This window comes from Pelophylax lessonae (assembly GCF_965119305.1).
Source record: "Pelophylax lessonae genome assembly, chromosome: 1".
NCBI lineage: Eukaryota > Metazoa > Chordata > Amphibia > Anura > Ranidae > Pelophylax > Pelophylax lessonae.
Window position 1 is genome coordinate 895419156 of NC_138768.1, and position 16659 is coordinate 895435814.

General features: G+C 51.3%; 1 protein-coding gene across 1 annotated transcript in view; it reads right to left on the bottom strand.

Annotated features, from left to right (window-relative positions):
• CA9 (carbonic anhydrase 9) overlaps positions 1-16659 on the bottom strand; it is a 103061-nt gene that overhangs the window by 76976 nt on the left and 9426 nt on the right. Inside the window, exon 2 of the mRNA XM_082256474.1 lies at positions 13150-13179. Coding sequence (XP_082112600.1) covers positions 13150-13179 — 30 coding nt within the window. The remainder of the gene's footprint in view (positions 1-13149; positions 13180-16659) is intronic.

Sequence of the window (16659 nt, forward strand, 5' to 3'; positions counted from 1 at the left end):
CTCCATTGCTCGGACTTCTGCTGACACACCCTCCTGCACAGCCTGCCTGTCCTCCATCAGTCAGACTTCTGCTAAAACGCCCCCCTGCACAGTCTGCCTGTTCTCTATCAGTCAGATTTCTCCTGACATGCCCCCTGCACAGTCTGCCTGTTCTCCATTGGTCAGACTTCTGCTGACACGCCCCCTGCACAGCCTGCCTGTCCTCCATCAGTCAGACTTCTGCTGACACGCCCCCTGCACAGCCTGCCTGTCCTCTATTAATCAGATTCCTCCTGACGCCCCCCTGCACAGTCTGCCTGTCCTCCATCGGTCAGACTTCTGCTGACATGCCCCCTGCACAGCCTGCCTGTCCTCCATTGGTAAGATTTCTCCTGACACGCCCCCCTGCACAGCCTGCCTGTCCTCCATTGGTAAGATTTCTCCTGACACGCCCCCCTGCACAGCCTGCCTGTCCTCCATTGGTAAGATTTCTCCTGACATGGCCCCCTGCACAGCCTGCCTTTCCTCCATTGGTCAGACTTCTGCTGACCAGGGGTCAAGTCCTGGGAAAGAAAGTGTGGGAACTCACCAAAGATTCTCCCCCACCTCAAAAATAATAAAGTGTGTGATTATATATATAATTGTATTGTGCCGACCTTATAAATAAATTAAATAAAAGAGGGATTGAGGGAAAGAGGGATGGAGGGAGAGAGGGATGGAGGGAGAGAGGGATGGAGGGAGAGAGAGAGAGAGAGGGGTGGAGGGAGAGATAGAGAAAGAGGGATGGAGGGAGAGAAGGAGAGGGATGGAGGGAGAGAGAGAGAGAGATGGAGGGAGAGAGAGAGAGAAAGAAAGAGAAATAAAGAGGGATGCAGGGAGAGAGAAATATAAATAAAGAAGGATGGAGGGAGAGAAATTGAGAGAAATAAAGAGGGATGGAGAGGGAGAGAGAGAGAGAGAGAGAAAGAAAAAGAAAGAAAGAAAGAAAGAGAGAGGGGGGTGGAGAGAGAAATGGAGGGTGAGATAAAGAAATAGGGATGGAGGGAGAGAGCGAAAGGGATGGAGAGAAAGAGGGATGGGGGAGAGAGGAATGGAGGGACAGGGATGTAGGGAGAGAGAGAGGGGGATGGAGAGAGAGAGAGGGATGGAGGGAGAAAGAAAGGGGGACAGAGAGAGAGAGGGATAGAGAGAGAGAGGGATTGAGGGAGAGAGAAAGAAAGATAAATAAAAAGGGATAGAGGGAGAGATACAGAAAGAGGGAATGGAGGGAGAGAGAGAGAGAGAGAAAGAGAAATAAAGATGGATGGAGGGAGAGCGAAAGAAAGATGGAGGGGGAGAGAAAGAAAGAGAAAGAAAGAGTAATAAAGAGGGATGGAGGGAGAGAGAGAGGGATGGAGAGAGAGAGTTATAGAGAGAAAGAGGGATGGAGGGAGAGAGAGAGAGGGGGATAGAGATAGAGGGAGAGAGAAAGAAAGAGGGATGAGGGAGAGCGAGAGGAGGAGAGAGAGAGGGACGGAGGGAGAGGGAAAGATAGAGAAATAAAGAGGGATGGAGGGAGAGGGGGGCAGAGAGAGAGAGAGAGAGAGGGGGGGGGATAGACAGAGAGAGGTATTGAGGGAGAGAGAAAGAAAGAAAGAAAGAAAGAAAGAAAGAAAGAAAGAAAGAAAGAAAGAAAGAAAGAAAGAAAGAAAGAAAGAAAGAAAGAAAGAAAGAAAGAAAGAAAGAAAGAAAGAAAGAAAGAAAGAAAGAAAGAAAGAAAGAGAAATAAAGAGGGATGGAGGGAGAGAGAGAGGGGGACAGAGAGAGAGAGGGATAAACAGAGAGTGAGGGGTGGAGGGAGAGAGAAAGAAAGAGTGGTGGAGGGAGAGAGAAAGAAAGAGGGATGGAGGGAGAGAGAGAAAGAAAGAGAAATAAAGAGGGATGGGGGAGAGAGAAAGAAAGAGAAATAAATAGGGATGGAGGGAGAGAGAGAGGGATGGAGGGAGAGGAAGAGAGAGAGATAGAGAGAGCTATAGAGAGAGGGATGGAGGGAGAGAGAAAGAAAGAGGGATGGAGGGAGAGAGATAGGGGGATAGAGAGAGAGAGAGAGAAAGAAATAGAAATAAAGAGGGATGGAGGGAGATAGAGAGGGAGGACAGAGAGAGAGGGATAAAGAAAGAGTGAGGGGTGGAGGGAGAGAGAGAGAAAGAGGGGTGGAGGGAGAGTGAAAGAAAGAGAAATAAAGAGGGATAGAGGGAGAGAGAGGGGGACAGAGAGAAAGAGGGGGGATGGAGGGAGAGAGAAAGAAAGAGGGATGAAGGGAGAGAAAGAAAGAGGGATGAAGGGAGAGAAAGAAAGAGGGATGAAGGGAGAGAAAGAAAGAAAGAGAGATGAAGGGAGAGAAAGAAAGAGGGATGAAGGGAGAGAGAAAGAAAGAGAAATAAAGAGGGATGGAGGGACAGAGAGAGGGAGGAGAGAGAGAGAGAAAGGGATAAAGAGAGAGAGAAGGATGGAGGGAGAAAGAAAGAAAGAGAAAAAAAGAGGGATGGAGGGAGAGAGAAAGAAAGTGAAAAAAAGAGGGATGGAGGGAGAGAGAGTGGGATAGAGAGAGAGAGAGAGAGGGATCAAGGGAGAGAGAAAGAAAGAGGGATGGAGGGAGAGAGAGAGAGATATGGAGAGAGAGAGAGAAAGGGATGGAGAGAAAGAGGGATGGAGGGAGAAATAGAGGAGAGAGAAAGAAAGAAGGATGGAGAGAGAGGAAGAGAAAGACGCGCTACACTCCGGAAGTGGGAGGAGCAAGCAAGCAGCAGTGAGCGAGCAACTGGAGGAGTGTGTGTGGAGGAGAGCCGGGTGACACGTGCGGGGGAGCCGCACTAGGTCAACAGAAGCCGGCGCGGGTGCAGGGGACCGGGACAGAGAGACCGGGACAGAGAGCGGCGGGACCGGGACTAAGAGACTAAGAGACCGGGACTAAGAGCAGCGGGACCGGGACGTGAGGGACCGGGACTGTAAGCCGCGGCGGTAGACGGCGGTAGACGGCGGTAGACGGCGGAGCTGCGGCGGAGAACGGACACCGCACAGTATTGAGGAGGTGAGGTTCACGGAAGCAGGGGAGGAGGAGCAGTGGCGACTGGTGAGTATCTCTCTGCAGCTGTGTGACGGTGCTTTGGGACCTGTGACTGATGGACTGACAGACCAACCTGTGACTAACTGACCATAGGGATCTGTGACTGACTGACCTTGCTTGCGACCGTCAGCGACTGACAGACTGCTCTGCGACTGACAGACTGCCCTGCGACTGACAAGACTGTTCTACGACTGACAGACTGCTCTGTGACTGACAGACTGTTCTGCGACTGACAGACTGCCCTGCGACTGACAAGACTGTTCTACGACTGACAAGACTGTTCTACGACTGACAGACTGTTCTGCGACTGACAGACTGCTCTGTGACTGACAGACTGTTCTGCGACTGACAGACTGTTCTACGACTGACAGACTGTTCTACGACTGACAGACTGTTCTGCGACCGACCGACGGTGCTCTGCGACCGACCGACGGTGCTCTGCGACTGGCCGGCGCTCTTGACTGATCAACCGTGAGTATCTTAGCGACTAGTGAGCATCTTGCGAGGGTTAGCATCTTGCGACTGGTGAGTATATTTGCAACTGGTGTGTATCGGGTGAGTATCTTGCGACTGGTGAGATTCTTTGCGACTGGTGAGTATCCTTGATACTGGTGAGTATCTTTGCGACTGGTGAGATTCTTTGCGACTGGTGAGTATCCTTGATACTGGTGAGTATCTTTGCGACTGGTGAGATTCTTTGCGACTGGTGAGTATCCTTGATACTGGTGAGTATCCTTGCGACTGGTGAGTATCTTGCGACTGGTGAGTATCTTTGCGACTGGTGAGTATCTTGCGACTGGTGAGTATCTTTGCGACTGGTGAGTATCGTTGCGACTGTTGGATCTTTGCGACTGGTGAGTATCTTAGTGACTGGTTAGTATATTAGCGACTGGTGAGTATCTTAGCCACTGGTGAGTACCCCAGGTTTAGTACCAGGGAAGTTAGAGGTAGTGTAGGTAAGGAAGAGCAGTTCGTTAATATTATCCCCATAGAGTAAAGGGTAATAATGTCCAACAGGATTGCGGATGCCACTCAGTGCACTTCTTGCTGCATGTATGCGTTCCTTGATGAACCAATCGAGGACGAATACTGCTGTGCAGGATGTGAGCGACTTGTTGCTCTGGTAGACCAGATCCTGGACCTACAGAACACAGTGGCAACACTGCGTGGCATCAACAACCTGGAAAGGAGCTTGGACATTACCTATCAGGCGCTGGCAGGGGTCAGCATAGAGGAGGGAGGAACAGAGGAGACGCAAGCAGCAGAGGTACGCAGCTGGGTGACTGTTAGGAAGGGTAGAGGGAGGAGAGCCAGGGAGGCCAATCCTGAGTTGGTACACCCTAACATATTTGCCGAGTTGCAGGTTGAGGGGGATATCAACTCAGGGGTGGCAGAGCTGGAGCATGCACCCTCCCCCAGCTGCCAGGGGAGGGGCGGCTCCAGGAAGAAGGGGGGCCGTAACTCAGGAAAGTTAGACAGGTTGTGGTAGTTGGGGACTCAATTATCAAGAGGACAGAGAGGGCAATCTGTAAAAAAGATCTCGTGAACCGAACAGTTTGTTGTTTACCGGGCGCCCGAGTTCGGCACATCGCAGATCTGGCAGACAGATTGTTGGGCGGGGCTGGGGATGACCCAGCGGTCATGGTGCATGTGGGCACTAATGACAAAGTTAAAGGAAGGTGGAGGATCCTTAAGAACGATTTCAGGGACTTAGGTAATAGATTGAGGAAAAGGACCTCCAAGGTGGTTTTCTCTGAAATACTGCCTGTACCTCGAGCCACACAGGAGAGGCAGAAGGAGATTAGGGAAGTTAACAAGTGGCTGAGGAATTGGTGTAGGAAGGAGGGGTTTGGGTTCCTGGAGAACTGGGCTGACTTCTCAGTCGGCTACCGGCTCTTTAGTAAGGATGGGCTGCACCTTAATGGGGGCAGTACAGCTCTTTTGGGGAGAAAGATGGCCACCAAGTTGGAGGGGCTTTTAAACTAGGAGACGGGGGGGAGGGCTCAGAAGTAGAGTCAGTCAGGAGGGAGCAGAGGACTGAAGGCAGCTGTAGGGTCAGCAGCGACAGTAGGTCCACAATGTCAATTGGTAGGTCTGTGCGGAAAAATCTCAGACCAAACAGGAATAAACATAACCGTCAATCACGTTTAACTTCCGTAAAACTAAGAGGGGTATATGCTAATGCCAGGAGCCTAGCTAATAAGATGGATGAGTTGGAAATGTTAGTACATGAGGAGGACATAGACCTTGTGGGAATAACGGAGACTTGGTTCGACCCCTCACATGACTGGCTGGCCAATATCCAAGGGTATTCGGTGTACCGGAAGGACAGGGTAGGAAAAAGAGGGGGAGGGGTATGTCTCTATGTCAAGAACAATATAAAGGTGATAGAAAGGAGTGACATTACGGATGGGATGAGCATGGATTTAGAATCTGTGTGGGTTGAACTCCATAGGGAAGGAGAAAAGGGGAAAGTAATTGTGGGGGTTTGCTATAGGCCACCTAACCAAGGGGAGGAGGTAGAGCTGGAATTTTTAGCACTTTTGGGTAAAGTGGCAAAGCTAGGATCAGTCATCATATTGGGGGACTTCAATTATCCCGACATTGACTGGGATGAGGGGACTGCACACTCACAGAAGGCCCGTCTATTCACGGAAACCTTACAGGATAACTACATGTCACAGTTGGTGGATTCTCCTACCAGAGAAAACGCAGTCCTGGATCTATTGATCACTAATGACCCAGACATAATCTCGGAGGTAGGAGTCCAGGACAACCTGGGCTCTAGCGATCACAGGATGATCACATTTAGTGTAAATAACAATATAACAAGGCAAGTGGGGAACATAAGAACCCTAAACTTCAGAAGGGCAAACTTTCCAAAATTGTACTCATTGATGGAAAGGGTAAACTGGGACCAAACCCTGGGATCCCTGACCACAGAGGAAAATGGGAATGCTTTAGGAACATATTAGGCAAAGGCATCTTGCAGTGCATTCCTATGGGGAATAAATTTAGAAGAGACAAAGCCAAACCTGGCTGGCTAAACCGGAGCGTTAAAAATCTTATTAGGGGAAAAAAATTGGCCTTCAAGAAGTATAAATCAGAGGGCACAGTATCGGCTTTCCAGCAATACAAGGAGGCAAATAAGAAAAGTAAACAAGAAATCAAGATGGCTAAAATCAACTTTGAGAGAGAAATAGCGGAGGATAGTAAAAAAAACCCAAAGAAATTCTTTAAATATATCAACAGCAAAAAAACTAAGGGAGAGCATATTGCACACATAATTAACAATGATGGGAGGATGGTTACAGAGGACACTGAGAAGGCAACCGTGCTGAATGCTTTTTTCTCGTCAGTCTTTACACAGGAAAAGGAGGGGTACACTGACCATGACTGTATGGGGTACACTGACCATGACTGTATGGGGTACACTGACCATGACTGTATGGGGTACACTGACCATGACTGTATGGGGTACACTGACCTTGACTGTATGGGGTACACTGACCATGACTGTATGGGGTACACTGACCATTACTGTATGGAGTACACTGACCATGACTGTATGGGGTACACTGACCAGGACTGTATGGGGTACACTGACCAGGACTGTATGGGGTACCTTGACCATTACTGTATGGGGTACACTGACCATGACTGTATGGGGTACACTGACCATGACTGTATGGGCTACACTGACCATGACTGTATGGGGTACACTGACCATTACTGTATGGGGTACACTGACCATGACTGTATGGAGTACACTGACCATGACTGTATGGGGTACACTGACCATGACTGTATGGGGTACACTGACCATGACTGTATGGAGTACACTGACCATGACTGTATGGGGGTACACTGACCATGACTGTATGGGGTACACTGACCATGACTGTATGGGGTACACTGACCATGACTGTATGGGGTACACTGACCATGACTGTATGGGGTACACTTACCATGACTGTATGGTTAGTAGTAATACACAGGACTTGCCACTATGGCTAACAGAGGGTGAAATTAGGGAAAGGCTGGATAAACTTAACACAAACAAATCACCAGGCCCGGATGGCGTACATCCGAGAGTACTCAAGGAACTCAGTAAGGTTATATCCAGACCACTGTTCCTGATCTTTGCTGACAGTATTAGGATAGGAGATGTACCAGGGGATTGGAGGAAGGCTAACGTGATTCCAATATTCAAAAAGGGCCAGAGGCATATCCCGGGAAATTATAGGCCTGTCAGTCTGACATTGATAGTATGTAAACTTCTGGAGGGGATGATAAGGGACTATATCGTAGAGTTTGCTAAAGACAACAACATCATCAGCAGTAATCAGCACGGGTTTACAAATGGGCGTTCTTGTCAAACCAATCTCCTAACATTCTACGAGGAGGTGAGCTGTGAGCTAGATAGGGGGAGACCAGTGGATGTGGTGTACTTGGATTTTGCTAAGGCGTTTGATACAGTTCCCCACAAGCGCTTAATTTATAAAATAAGGTCTGCAGGTATCGACAGCAGGGTTTGCTCTTGGATACGGAACTGGCTTAAAAGGTCGTGTCCAAAGGGTGGTAATAAACAGCGCATACTCAGACTGGTCTGAGGTGGTAAGCGGGGTCCCCCAAGGCTGAGTCCTGGGACCAACCTTGTTCAATTTATTCATAAACAACATTGAGGTCGGGATCAGTAGTTCGATATCAGTTTTTGCAGATGACACAAAATTGGGCAGGGCAATAACTGCACAGCATGAAGCAGATATCCTACAGAATGACCTGGACAAAATAACAGAGTGGGCAACGACATGGCAAATGAGGTTTAACGTGGAGAAGTGTAAGGTTTTGCACTTTGGGACTAAAAACATAAAAACACAATACACGTTAGGAGGGGAACCCTTGGGGGAATCAAAAATGGAGAAAGATCTGGGAGTCTTGGTTGATGATAGATTAGGAAACAGCATGCAATGTCAAGCGGCAGCTGCCAAGGCCAGCAGAATATTAGCATGCATAAAGAAAGGGATGTATTCCAGAGATAAGACTATAATCCTTCCACTTTATAAAACTCTGGTCCGACCGCATCTGGAGTATTCTGTCCAGTTCTGGTCGCCAGTCCTCAGGAGGGATGTGTTGGAGCTGGAGAGAGTCCAGAGAAGGGCAACTAAACTAATTAGGGGATTGGAGGACCTTAATTATGAGGAGCGTCTGCAATCGCTTGATTTATTCTCCCTGGAGAAGAGATGTCTGAGGGGGGACATGATAGCAATTTTTAAATATCTTAATGGGGATCCCAGCTTAGAAAAAAAGCTGTTCATTCGAAGGGATTGCATGAGGACTCGAGGGCATACAATGCGATTAGAGGAGAAGCGTTTTAACCTCAGGCAACGCGGGGGGTTCTTTACTGTTAGGGCTACAAGATTGTGGAATTCTCTACCACAAGAGGTGGTTTCTGCGGGAAGTATGGTGGCTTTCAAAAGACTATTGGACTTACATCTCAAGGATCAGAACATTCAGGGGTATGAGAGATGATTACAGCCACACACACCTACACAGGGGGAACTCCGCCCACACACACCTACACAGGGGGAACTGGATGGACTATTGTCTTTATTCAACCTCAACTACTGTGTAACTATGTAAGAGGGATGGAGAGAGAGAGAAAGGGATGGCGAGAAAGAGGGATGGAGGGAGAGAGAGAGATATGGAGAGAGAGAGAAAGGGATGGAGAGAAAGAGGGATGGAGGGAGAGAGAGAGTTATGCAGAGAGAGAGAGAAAGGGATGGAGAGAAAGAGGGATGGAGGGAGAAATAGAGGAGAGAGAAAGAAAGAAGGATGGAGAGAGAGGAAGAGAAAGAGGGATGGAGGGAGTGTTATATTCTCTGCATTGTGACACAAGACTCTGATTTGGAACAAGGGATGTTTATTCAGTACTCACTGTACACTCCAACATGCATCTCAGGACAGGAATATATCTCTTGTGCTTCTATTACATGTGCTCTGAGATGGCTGCTCCACCCCTTGACCTTTGACATCACTCCTGGGTGGAGCCAGCCTTAAAGTGATAGTACATGTGGAACCCTTCAGGTATAACACCTTCCATCCATCCCTAAAAAAAATAACATAAAACACAACAAAACGAGGACAGGCACAAAACAGTAACTAATAATTGTCCAATACAGTCCTCCAACACAGGAGATTCACATGGCTTCTCCCACGTCCAGAATGGCATCGGATCACTTTTGGCGGGCCCATCGAAAGTCTCGTAACTGCTCTTGCAGCTAAAAACGGTCAGGAGGGTGACAGTGTTGATGAGGATGGGCACCCGGCAACTTGGGACCAGAGGAAACGGAATAGACACCGGCGGGGCAAAGAAGGGATCCCCTAGCTCAGAGGGTGAACAGACCTCCGGACCAGGACTGGAGGGCTCTATTGGAGCTGAGTTCAAAAGTTCAGAGTCCCCCCAACCATCAGCCCAAATGCATCCTGATCCACTAGGAGCAGACCCTTGAGACACTGGTGGTTTAGCCGATGTCAGGGATTCGGGCAGCTGAGAACGAGGATGCAGTTGGTCCGCATGCCATCTGCAAATGGAACCATCTTCCAGGCAGACCCTATACATTTTGGGTCCCAAAGTCTCTGCGACGATAGCAGGAAGAAAACGAGTGTTGGAAGCCCCATAGGATCGGGCCCATACCTTTTCTTGGGCTGTGAACTGGGGAATCTCGTCGTGTTTGATCCTCTTACCTTGTGGGTGTTGATGGTTAGAAACTTGCGGGACGAAGGGTGGACCTCAAACTGTAAATAAGCTTGCCTGAGATCAAGCTTGGTGAAGTTTTGACCTCCTGCAAGAGAGGCAAAAATGTCATCTACTCTGGGTAGGGGATACTGGTCTATCTCCAGTTGAGAATTTAGTGCCATGCGGAAATCGCCACAAATGCGTAAGTCCCCATTCGCTTTCTTTACTGGTACAACTGGTGATGCCCACTCACTGTGCTCTACCTTTGAGATGACACCTTGTTCCTCCAGCCGGCTTAATTTAGCTTCCACACCTGCTCGGAGTGCGAAAGGTACCGTCCGAGCTTTGAAGAACCTAGGCTGGGCATTGGGTTTCAGCCTGAGTCTCACACAGTCATGCTTTATTTTCCCCAAATGGTTATCAAAGACTTGTGGGAATTTCTGTTTCAGGGATTCCACCCATCCCTCTTCATCCCCTAATGGGATGGTCACAGTGTTTCAGGGGTTAATGGCGATGTCTGGCATGCCAAAGTGAGCAATCCAGTCTCTCCCAAAAAGAGGGGGTCCCCCATGTTCTAGGATATATAATGACATTCTCTTTGTCTGACCCTTGTAGGATACCTGTACTTTCACGTACCCCAGTGGGTGGAGTATCTGCTTTGAATATGTCTGCAGTTTGATTGGTGTTGGACGGACAGTTGTTCGGATCAGAAGTTTTCTCCATTGTTTCTGGGTGATAACTGAAACTGCTGCTCCTGTGTCTACATCCATCTTGAGTTTCTTTCCTTCCACGGTTACCTCTACAGTCATTGCTGAGGGTGCTGAATGCATATGATGTATGTCCAATCTGTGGAGCACTTCCTCATCCTCTGATTCAGATGACGATGTATATCTTCCCACCATATATGCCTTTGTCCTGGGGTTCAGAGGTTGTTTATTTCGCACCTTCTTACTACGGCAGACTCGTTTCAGATGGCCTGCCTTTCCACAATTATGACAGAGCTGATCCTTAAACCGGCAGACTTTGTGATCATGGTCTGTATTCCCACAACGGTAGCAAGCTGACGTCCTGGTTGGTGAGGTTCTATATTTACCGTTAGCTGCAGTTTGCTTGACTGCTGTTCTGAAAACTTCCTCTTTAACCTCTTCCCTTCTGCTCTGGGGGTTCAATGCCTCTGTATCTTTCACAGCCATTTCCATCACTGAAGCTATCTCAATTGCCTTTGTAAGGGTAAGGTCTTTCTCTGTTAACAGTCTCTTTTGGCTAGACTCACTATTTAGTCCCATGACAAACTTATCCCTCAGTGCAGTCGGTAAATACTCCCCAAAAGAACAGGGAGAGTGAGAGTCTTCTGCTGACACCCCCCCCCCCTGAACAGCCTGCCTGTTCTCCATTGGTCAGACTTCTGCTGACACACCCCTGAACAGCATGCCTGTTCTCCATTGGTCAGACTTCTGCTGACACACCCCTGAACAGCATGCCTGTTCTCCATTGGTCAGACTTCTGCTGACACCCCCCCCCTGCACAGCCTGCCTGCCCTCCATTGGTCAGACTTCTGCTGACACACCCCTGAACAGCATGCCTGTTCTCCATTGGTCAAACTTCTGCTGACACACCCCTGAACAGCCTGCCTGTTCTCCATTGGTCAAACTTCTGCTGACACACCCCTGAACAGCATGCCTGCCCTCCATTGGTCAGACTTCTGCTGACACACCCCTGAACAACATGCCTGTTCTCCATTGGTCAGACTTCTGCTGACACACCCCTGAACAGCCTGCCTGTTCTCCATTGGTCAGACTTCTGCTGACACCCCCCCCCCTGCACAGCCTGCCTGTACTCCATTGGTCAGACTTCTGCTGACACGCCCACCTGCACAGTCTGCCTGATCTCCATTGGTCAGACTTCTGCTGACACGCCCCCCTGAACAGCATGCCTGTTCTCCATTGGTCAGACTTCTGCTGACACACCCCCTGACCAGTCTGCCTGTTCTCCATTGGTCAGACTTCTGCTGACACTCCCCCTGACCAGCCTGCCTGTTCTCCATTGGTCAGACTTCTGCTGACACGCCCCCCTGCACAGTCTGCCTGTTCTCCATTGGTCAGACTTCTGCTGACACGCCCCCCTGAACAGCCTGCCTATCCTCTATTTGTCAGATTTCTGCTGACACTCCCCTCTGCATAGCAATTCACTGCTGTTTCTCTGCCTCCTGCTGACACACCCCTCCCCCCCACCCCCCGCAGTCTCCACCCCCTGCTTTCTAAGCCTTTTTATGTAGCTGAGGACAAAGGTCATGTGATCTCCTATAAATTAATTTTTTATACATTTCTATTTTTCACTGATTGGGGGTTTTATAAAGTGAAGGTTCATATTTACTTCCACAAATCCTTCTCCAATCTTCCAGGGGGTCCAGTACTTACAGCGGAGCTCCACCCAAAAGGGGAAGTTCCGCTTGTTTGCACCCTCCCCCTCCTATACTGTTTGGGGGGGAGTGGTTACCTGTTTTTGTCAGATTGCCGTGGCGATATGTGTGGAAGTTCAGCCCCCTCTCCTTCCCCCGCAGCCTTGTGGGACATATTACAGATCCCAGAAGACTGCGGGACCATTCACAAAGCACAGAGCGGCTTGTGCATGCGCAGTAGGTAACTGGCTGTGAGGGGTGCAAGGCTTCACTGCCGATTTCCCTTACCCATGATGCCAGTGCCTGCACCCTAAGCTGATTGGAGAATTGGCTCAGGTGAGGACATCGGGGGAGTCAGTAGCAAAGTCCAATTTTTGTGGATAATATTTTTTTTCTGCACTGTAGCTCCTTCCCAGGCCGAAGCCCAATTTATGGTCAGTCCTAGGTGGGAGCTACAGCCAACCACCAGGCCTCTGCAGCAATCTTCTGCTCCACCCCTCTGATATTCTGGGGGGGGAGGAGACTTGACTACTAACTGTAGGATTGTGTGAATGGGAATGATGATGTGCTGGAGATGAGCGCTGTCATTGACAACACAAACCAGGTGCTGCTCTGATGGTCACTCTCCATAGAATAGCTTGCATACCGAGACCTAGTCCCCCCCCCCTCCAGAGGAGGGGTAGAGTAGCAGAGGCACCATCTGTCAGCTGACACCCCCTCCCCCATCATTACAAGTGACGGCGCTTGTCTTGGGCAGATCTGTGACAACTGGGTGCAGACAATTCCATACCATTTTTAACATCATGTTGGATGCAGCAAAATAAGTGAGACTCCATGGTAAGTGGGGCAGAGGTGGAACCTTAATTGGTAGATAAATATCCCAGTTCTGTGTGAAGCATCAAAATGTAGAAATAAATGAAAACTCACCAGTGTAGCTCCAGTGACCGTGAGGAGGACCTGTAACCAGAAAAGACAAAACATCAGCATTATGATTGGATCCCACGGTTACCCCTCCCCCTATCAATGATGCCTCTCAGGAAGAATATGGACCATTCTGTATACAGAGGAAAGGGTCTGAGGTTGGAGGTTCTGGGATCTCCATGATGGACAATGCTGTATATGGGGGAAGGATCTGAGGTTGGAAGTTCCAGGGTCTCCATTATGGACCATGCTGTATACAGAAGGAAGGATGTGGAGTGGATGGGAGGGATGGGAGCGGATGGGAGCGGATGGGAGGGATGGAAGGGATGGGAGCGGATGGAAGGGATGGAAAGGATGGGAAGGATGGGAGCGGATGGAAGGGAGGGATGGAAGGGATGGGAGCAGATAGGAGGGATGCGAGGGATGGGAGGGATGGGAGCAGATAGGAGAGATGGAAAGGATGGATGGGATGGGAGCGGATGAGAGGGATGGAAAGGACGGAAGGGACAGGAAGGATGGGAGGGATGGGAGCGGATGGGAGGGATGGAAGGGATGGAACGGACGGAAGGGACAGGAAGAATGGGAGGGATGGGAGTGGATGGGAGGGATGGAAGGGATGGGAGTGGATGGGAGCGGATGGAAGGGATTGAAGGGATGGATGGGATGATAGCAGATGGGAGGGATGGAAGGGATGGGAGCAGATGGGAGGGATAGAAGGGAAGGAAGGGATGGGAGGGATGGGAAGGATGGGAGGGATGGAAGGGACAGGAAGGATGGATGGGATGGAAGGGATGGAAGGATGGGAGCGTATGGGAGGAATGGGAGCGGATAGGAGTCGATGGGAGCGGATGGAAGGGATTGAAGGGATGGAAGGGATGAGAGCGGATGGGAGGGATGGAAGAAATGGGAGGGATGGGAACGGATGGGAGGGATGGAAGCGGATGGGAGGTACGGAAGGGATGGAAGGGATCAGAGGGATGGATGGGATGAGAGGGATGGAGGGATGGGAGCGGATGGGAAGGATGGGAGCGGATAGGAGCGGATGGGAGGGATGAAAGCGGATGGGAGGTACGGAAGGGATGGAAGGGATCGGAGGGATGGATGGGATGGGAGGGATGGAAGGGATGGGAGTGGATGGGAGGGATGGAAGGGATGGGAGGGATGGTTGCGGATGGGAGGGATGGGAGGGATGGAAGGGATGGAAGGGATGGGGGAGGATGAGAGGGATGGAAGGGGCGCAAGCGACAGGAAGGATGGGAGGGATGGAAGGGATGGGAGGGATGGGAGCAGATGGGAGGGATGGAAGGGATGGGATGGATGGAAGGGATGGGATGGATGGGAGGGATGGAAGGGATGGGAGGGGATGGGATGGATGGGAGGGATGGAAGGGATGGAGGGATGAGGGGGATTGGAGGGATGGGATGGATGGGAGGGATGGAAGGGATGGGATGGATCGGAGGGATGGAAGGGATGGGAGGGATGGAAGGGATGGGAGGGATGGGAGCAGATGGGAGGGATGGAAGGGATGGGATTAATGGGATGGATGGGAGGAATGGGAGGGATGGTTGCGGATGGGAGGGATGGAAGGGATGGGAGAGGATGAGAGGGATGGAAGGGGCGGAAGGGACAGGAAGGATGGGAGGGATGGAAGGGATGGGAGCAGATGGGAGGGATGGAGGGATGGAAGGGATGGGATGGATGGGAGGGATGGAAGGGATGGGATGGATGGGAGGGATGGAAGGGATGGGAGGGGATGGGATGGATGGGAGGGATGGAAGGGATGAGGGGGATTGGAGGGATGGGATGGATGGGAGGGATGGAAGGGATGGGAGGGATGGAAGGGATGGGATGGATCGGAGGGATGGAAGGGATGGGAGGGATGGAAGGGATGGGAGGGATGGGAGAAGATGGGAGGGATGGAAGGGATGGGATTAATGGGATGGATGGGAGGGATGGAAGGGATGGATGGGAAGGATGGGAGGGATGGGGGTTGGGATGGATGGGAAGGATGGGAGGGGATGGGAGGAGATGAAATGGAAGGAATGGGATGGAGGGGATGGGATGGGATGGATGGGAGGGATCGAAGGGATAGGATGGATGGGAGGGATGGAAGGGATGGGATGGATAGGAGGGGATGGGATGGATGGGAGGGATGGAGGAGGATGGGATGGATGGGAGGGATGGAAGGGATGGGATGGATGGAAGGGATGGAAGAGATGGGAGGGGATGGGATGGATGGAAGGGAAGGGATGGAGGGGAGGGGATGGGATGGATGGGAGGGATGGGAGTAGATGGGAGGGATGGAAGGGATGGGATTAATGGGATGGATGGGAGGGATGGAAGGGATGGGATGGATGGGAGGTGGGATGGATGGGAGGGGATGTGGATGGGAGGGGATGGGATGGATGAGAGGGATGGAAGGGTTGGGATGGAGGGGAGGGGATGGGATGGATGGGAGGGATGGAAGGGATGGGATGGATGGGAGGGATGGAAGGGGAGGGGATGGAAGGATGGGATGGAGGGCATGGGATGGATGGGAGGGGATGGAAGGGATGGAAGGGATGGGATGGATGGGAGGGGATGGTTGGAAGGGATGGAAGGGATGGGATGGATGGGAGGGATGGAAGGGATGGGATGGATGGGAGCGGATGGGATGGATGGAAGGGATGGGATGGATGGAAGGGATGGGATGGAAGGGAGAGGAGGGGATGGGATGCATGGGAGGGATGGAAGGGATGGGATGGATGGGAGCGGATGGAAGGGATGGAGGATGGATGGAGGGGAGGGGTGGGATGGATGGAAGGGATGGGATGGATGGGAGGGGATGGGATGGATGGAGGGATGGAAGATGGGATGGATGGGAGCGGATGGAAGGGATGGAAGGGTTGGGATGAGGGGAGGGGATGGGATGGATGGGAGGGATGGAAGGGATGGGATGGGATGGGAGTGGATGGGAGGGATGGAGGGTTGGATGGAGGGGATGGGGATGGGATGGATGGGAGGGATGGAAGGGATGGGATGGAGGGGAGGGGTTGGGGGGATGGGTGGGATGGATGGGAGGGGATGGGATGGGATGGATGGGAGGGGGTGGATGGATGGAAGGGATGGAGAGGATGGGATGGATGGGAGGGATGGAAGGGATGGGATGGTTGGGAGGGTGGATGGTGGATGGATGGGAGGGATGGGAGGGGATGGGATGGATGGGAGGGATGGGATGGGATGGAGGGATGGGAGGGATGGATGGGGATGGAGGGATGGTTGAATGGGATGGGATGGGAGGGATGGGATGGTGGGTGGGGGAGGGGATGGGATGGATGGGAGGGATGGGGGGTGGGTGAATGGGAGGGTGGGGTGGGAGGGGATGTGGTGGATGGGGGATGGGATGGGATGGAGGGATGAGGGTGGGATGGATGGGATGGGAGGGGATGGGATGGATGGGAGGGGGATGGATGGGATGGGATGGAGGATGGGGAGGGATGGAAGGGAGGGGATGGAAGGGATGGGATGGAGGGCATG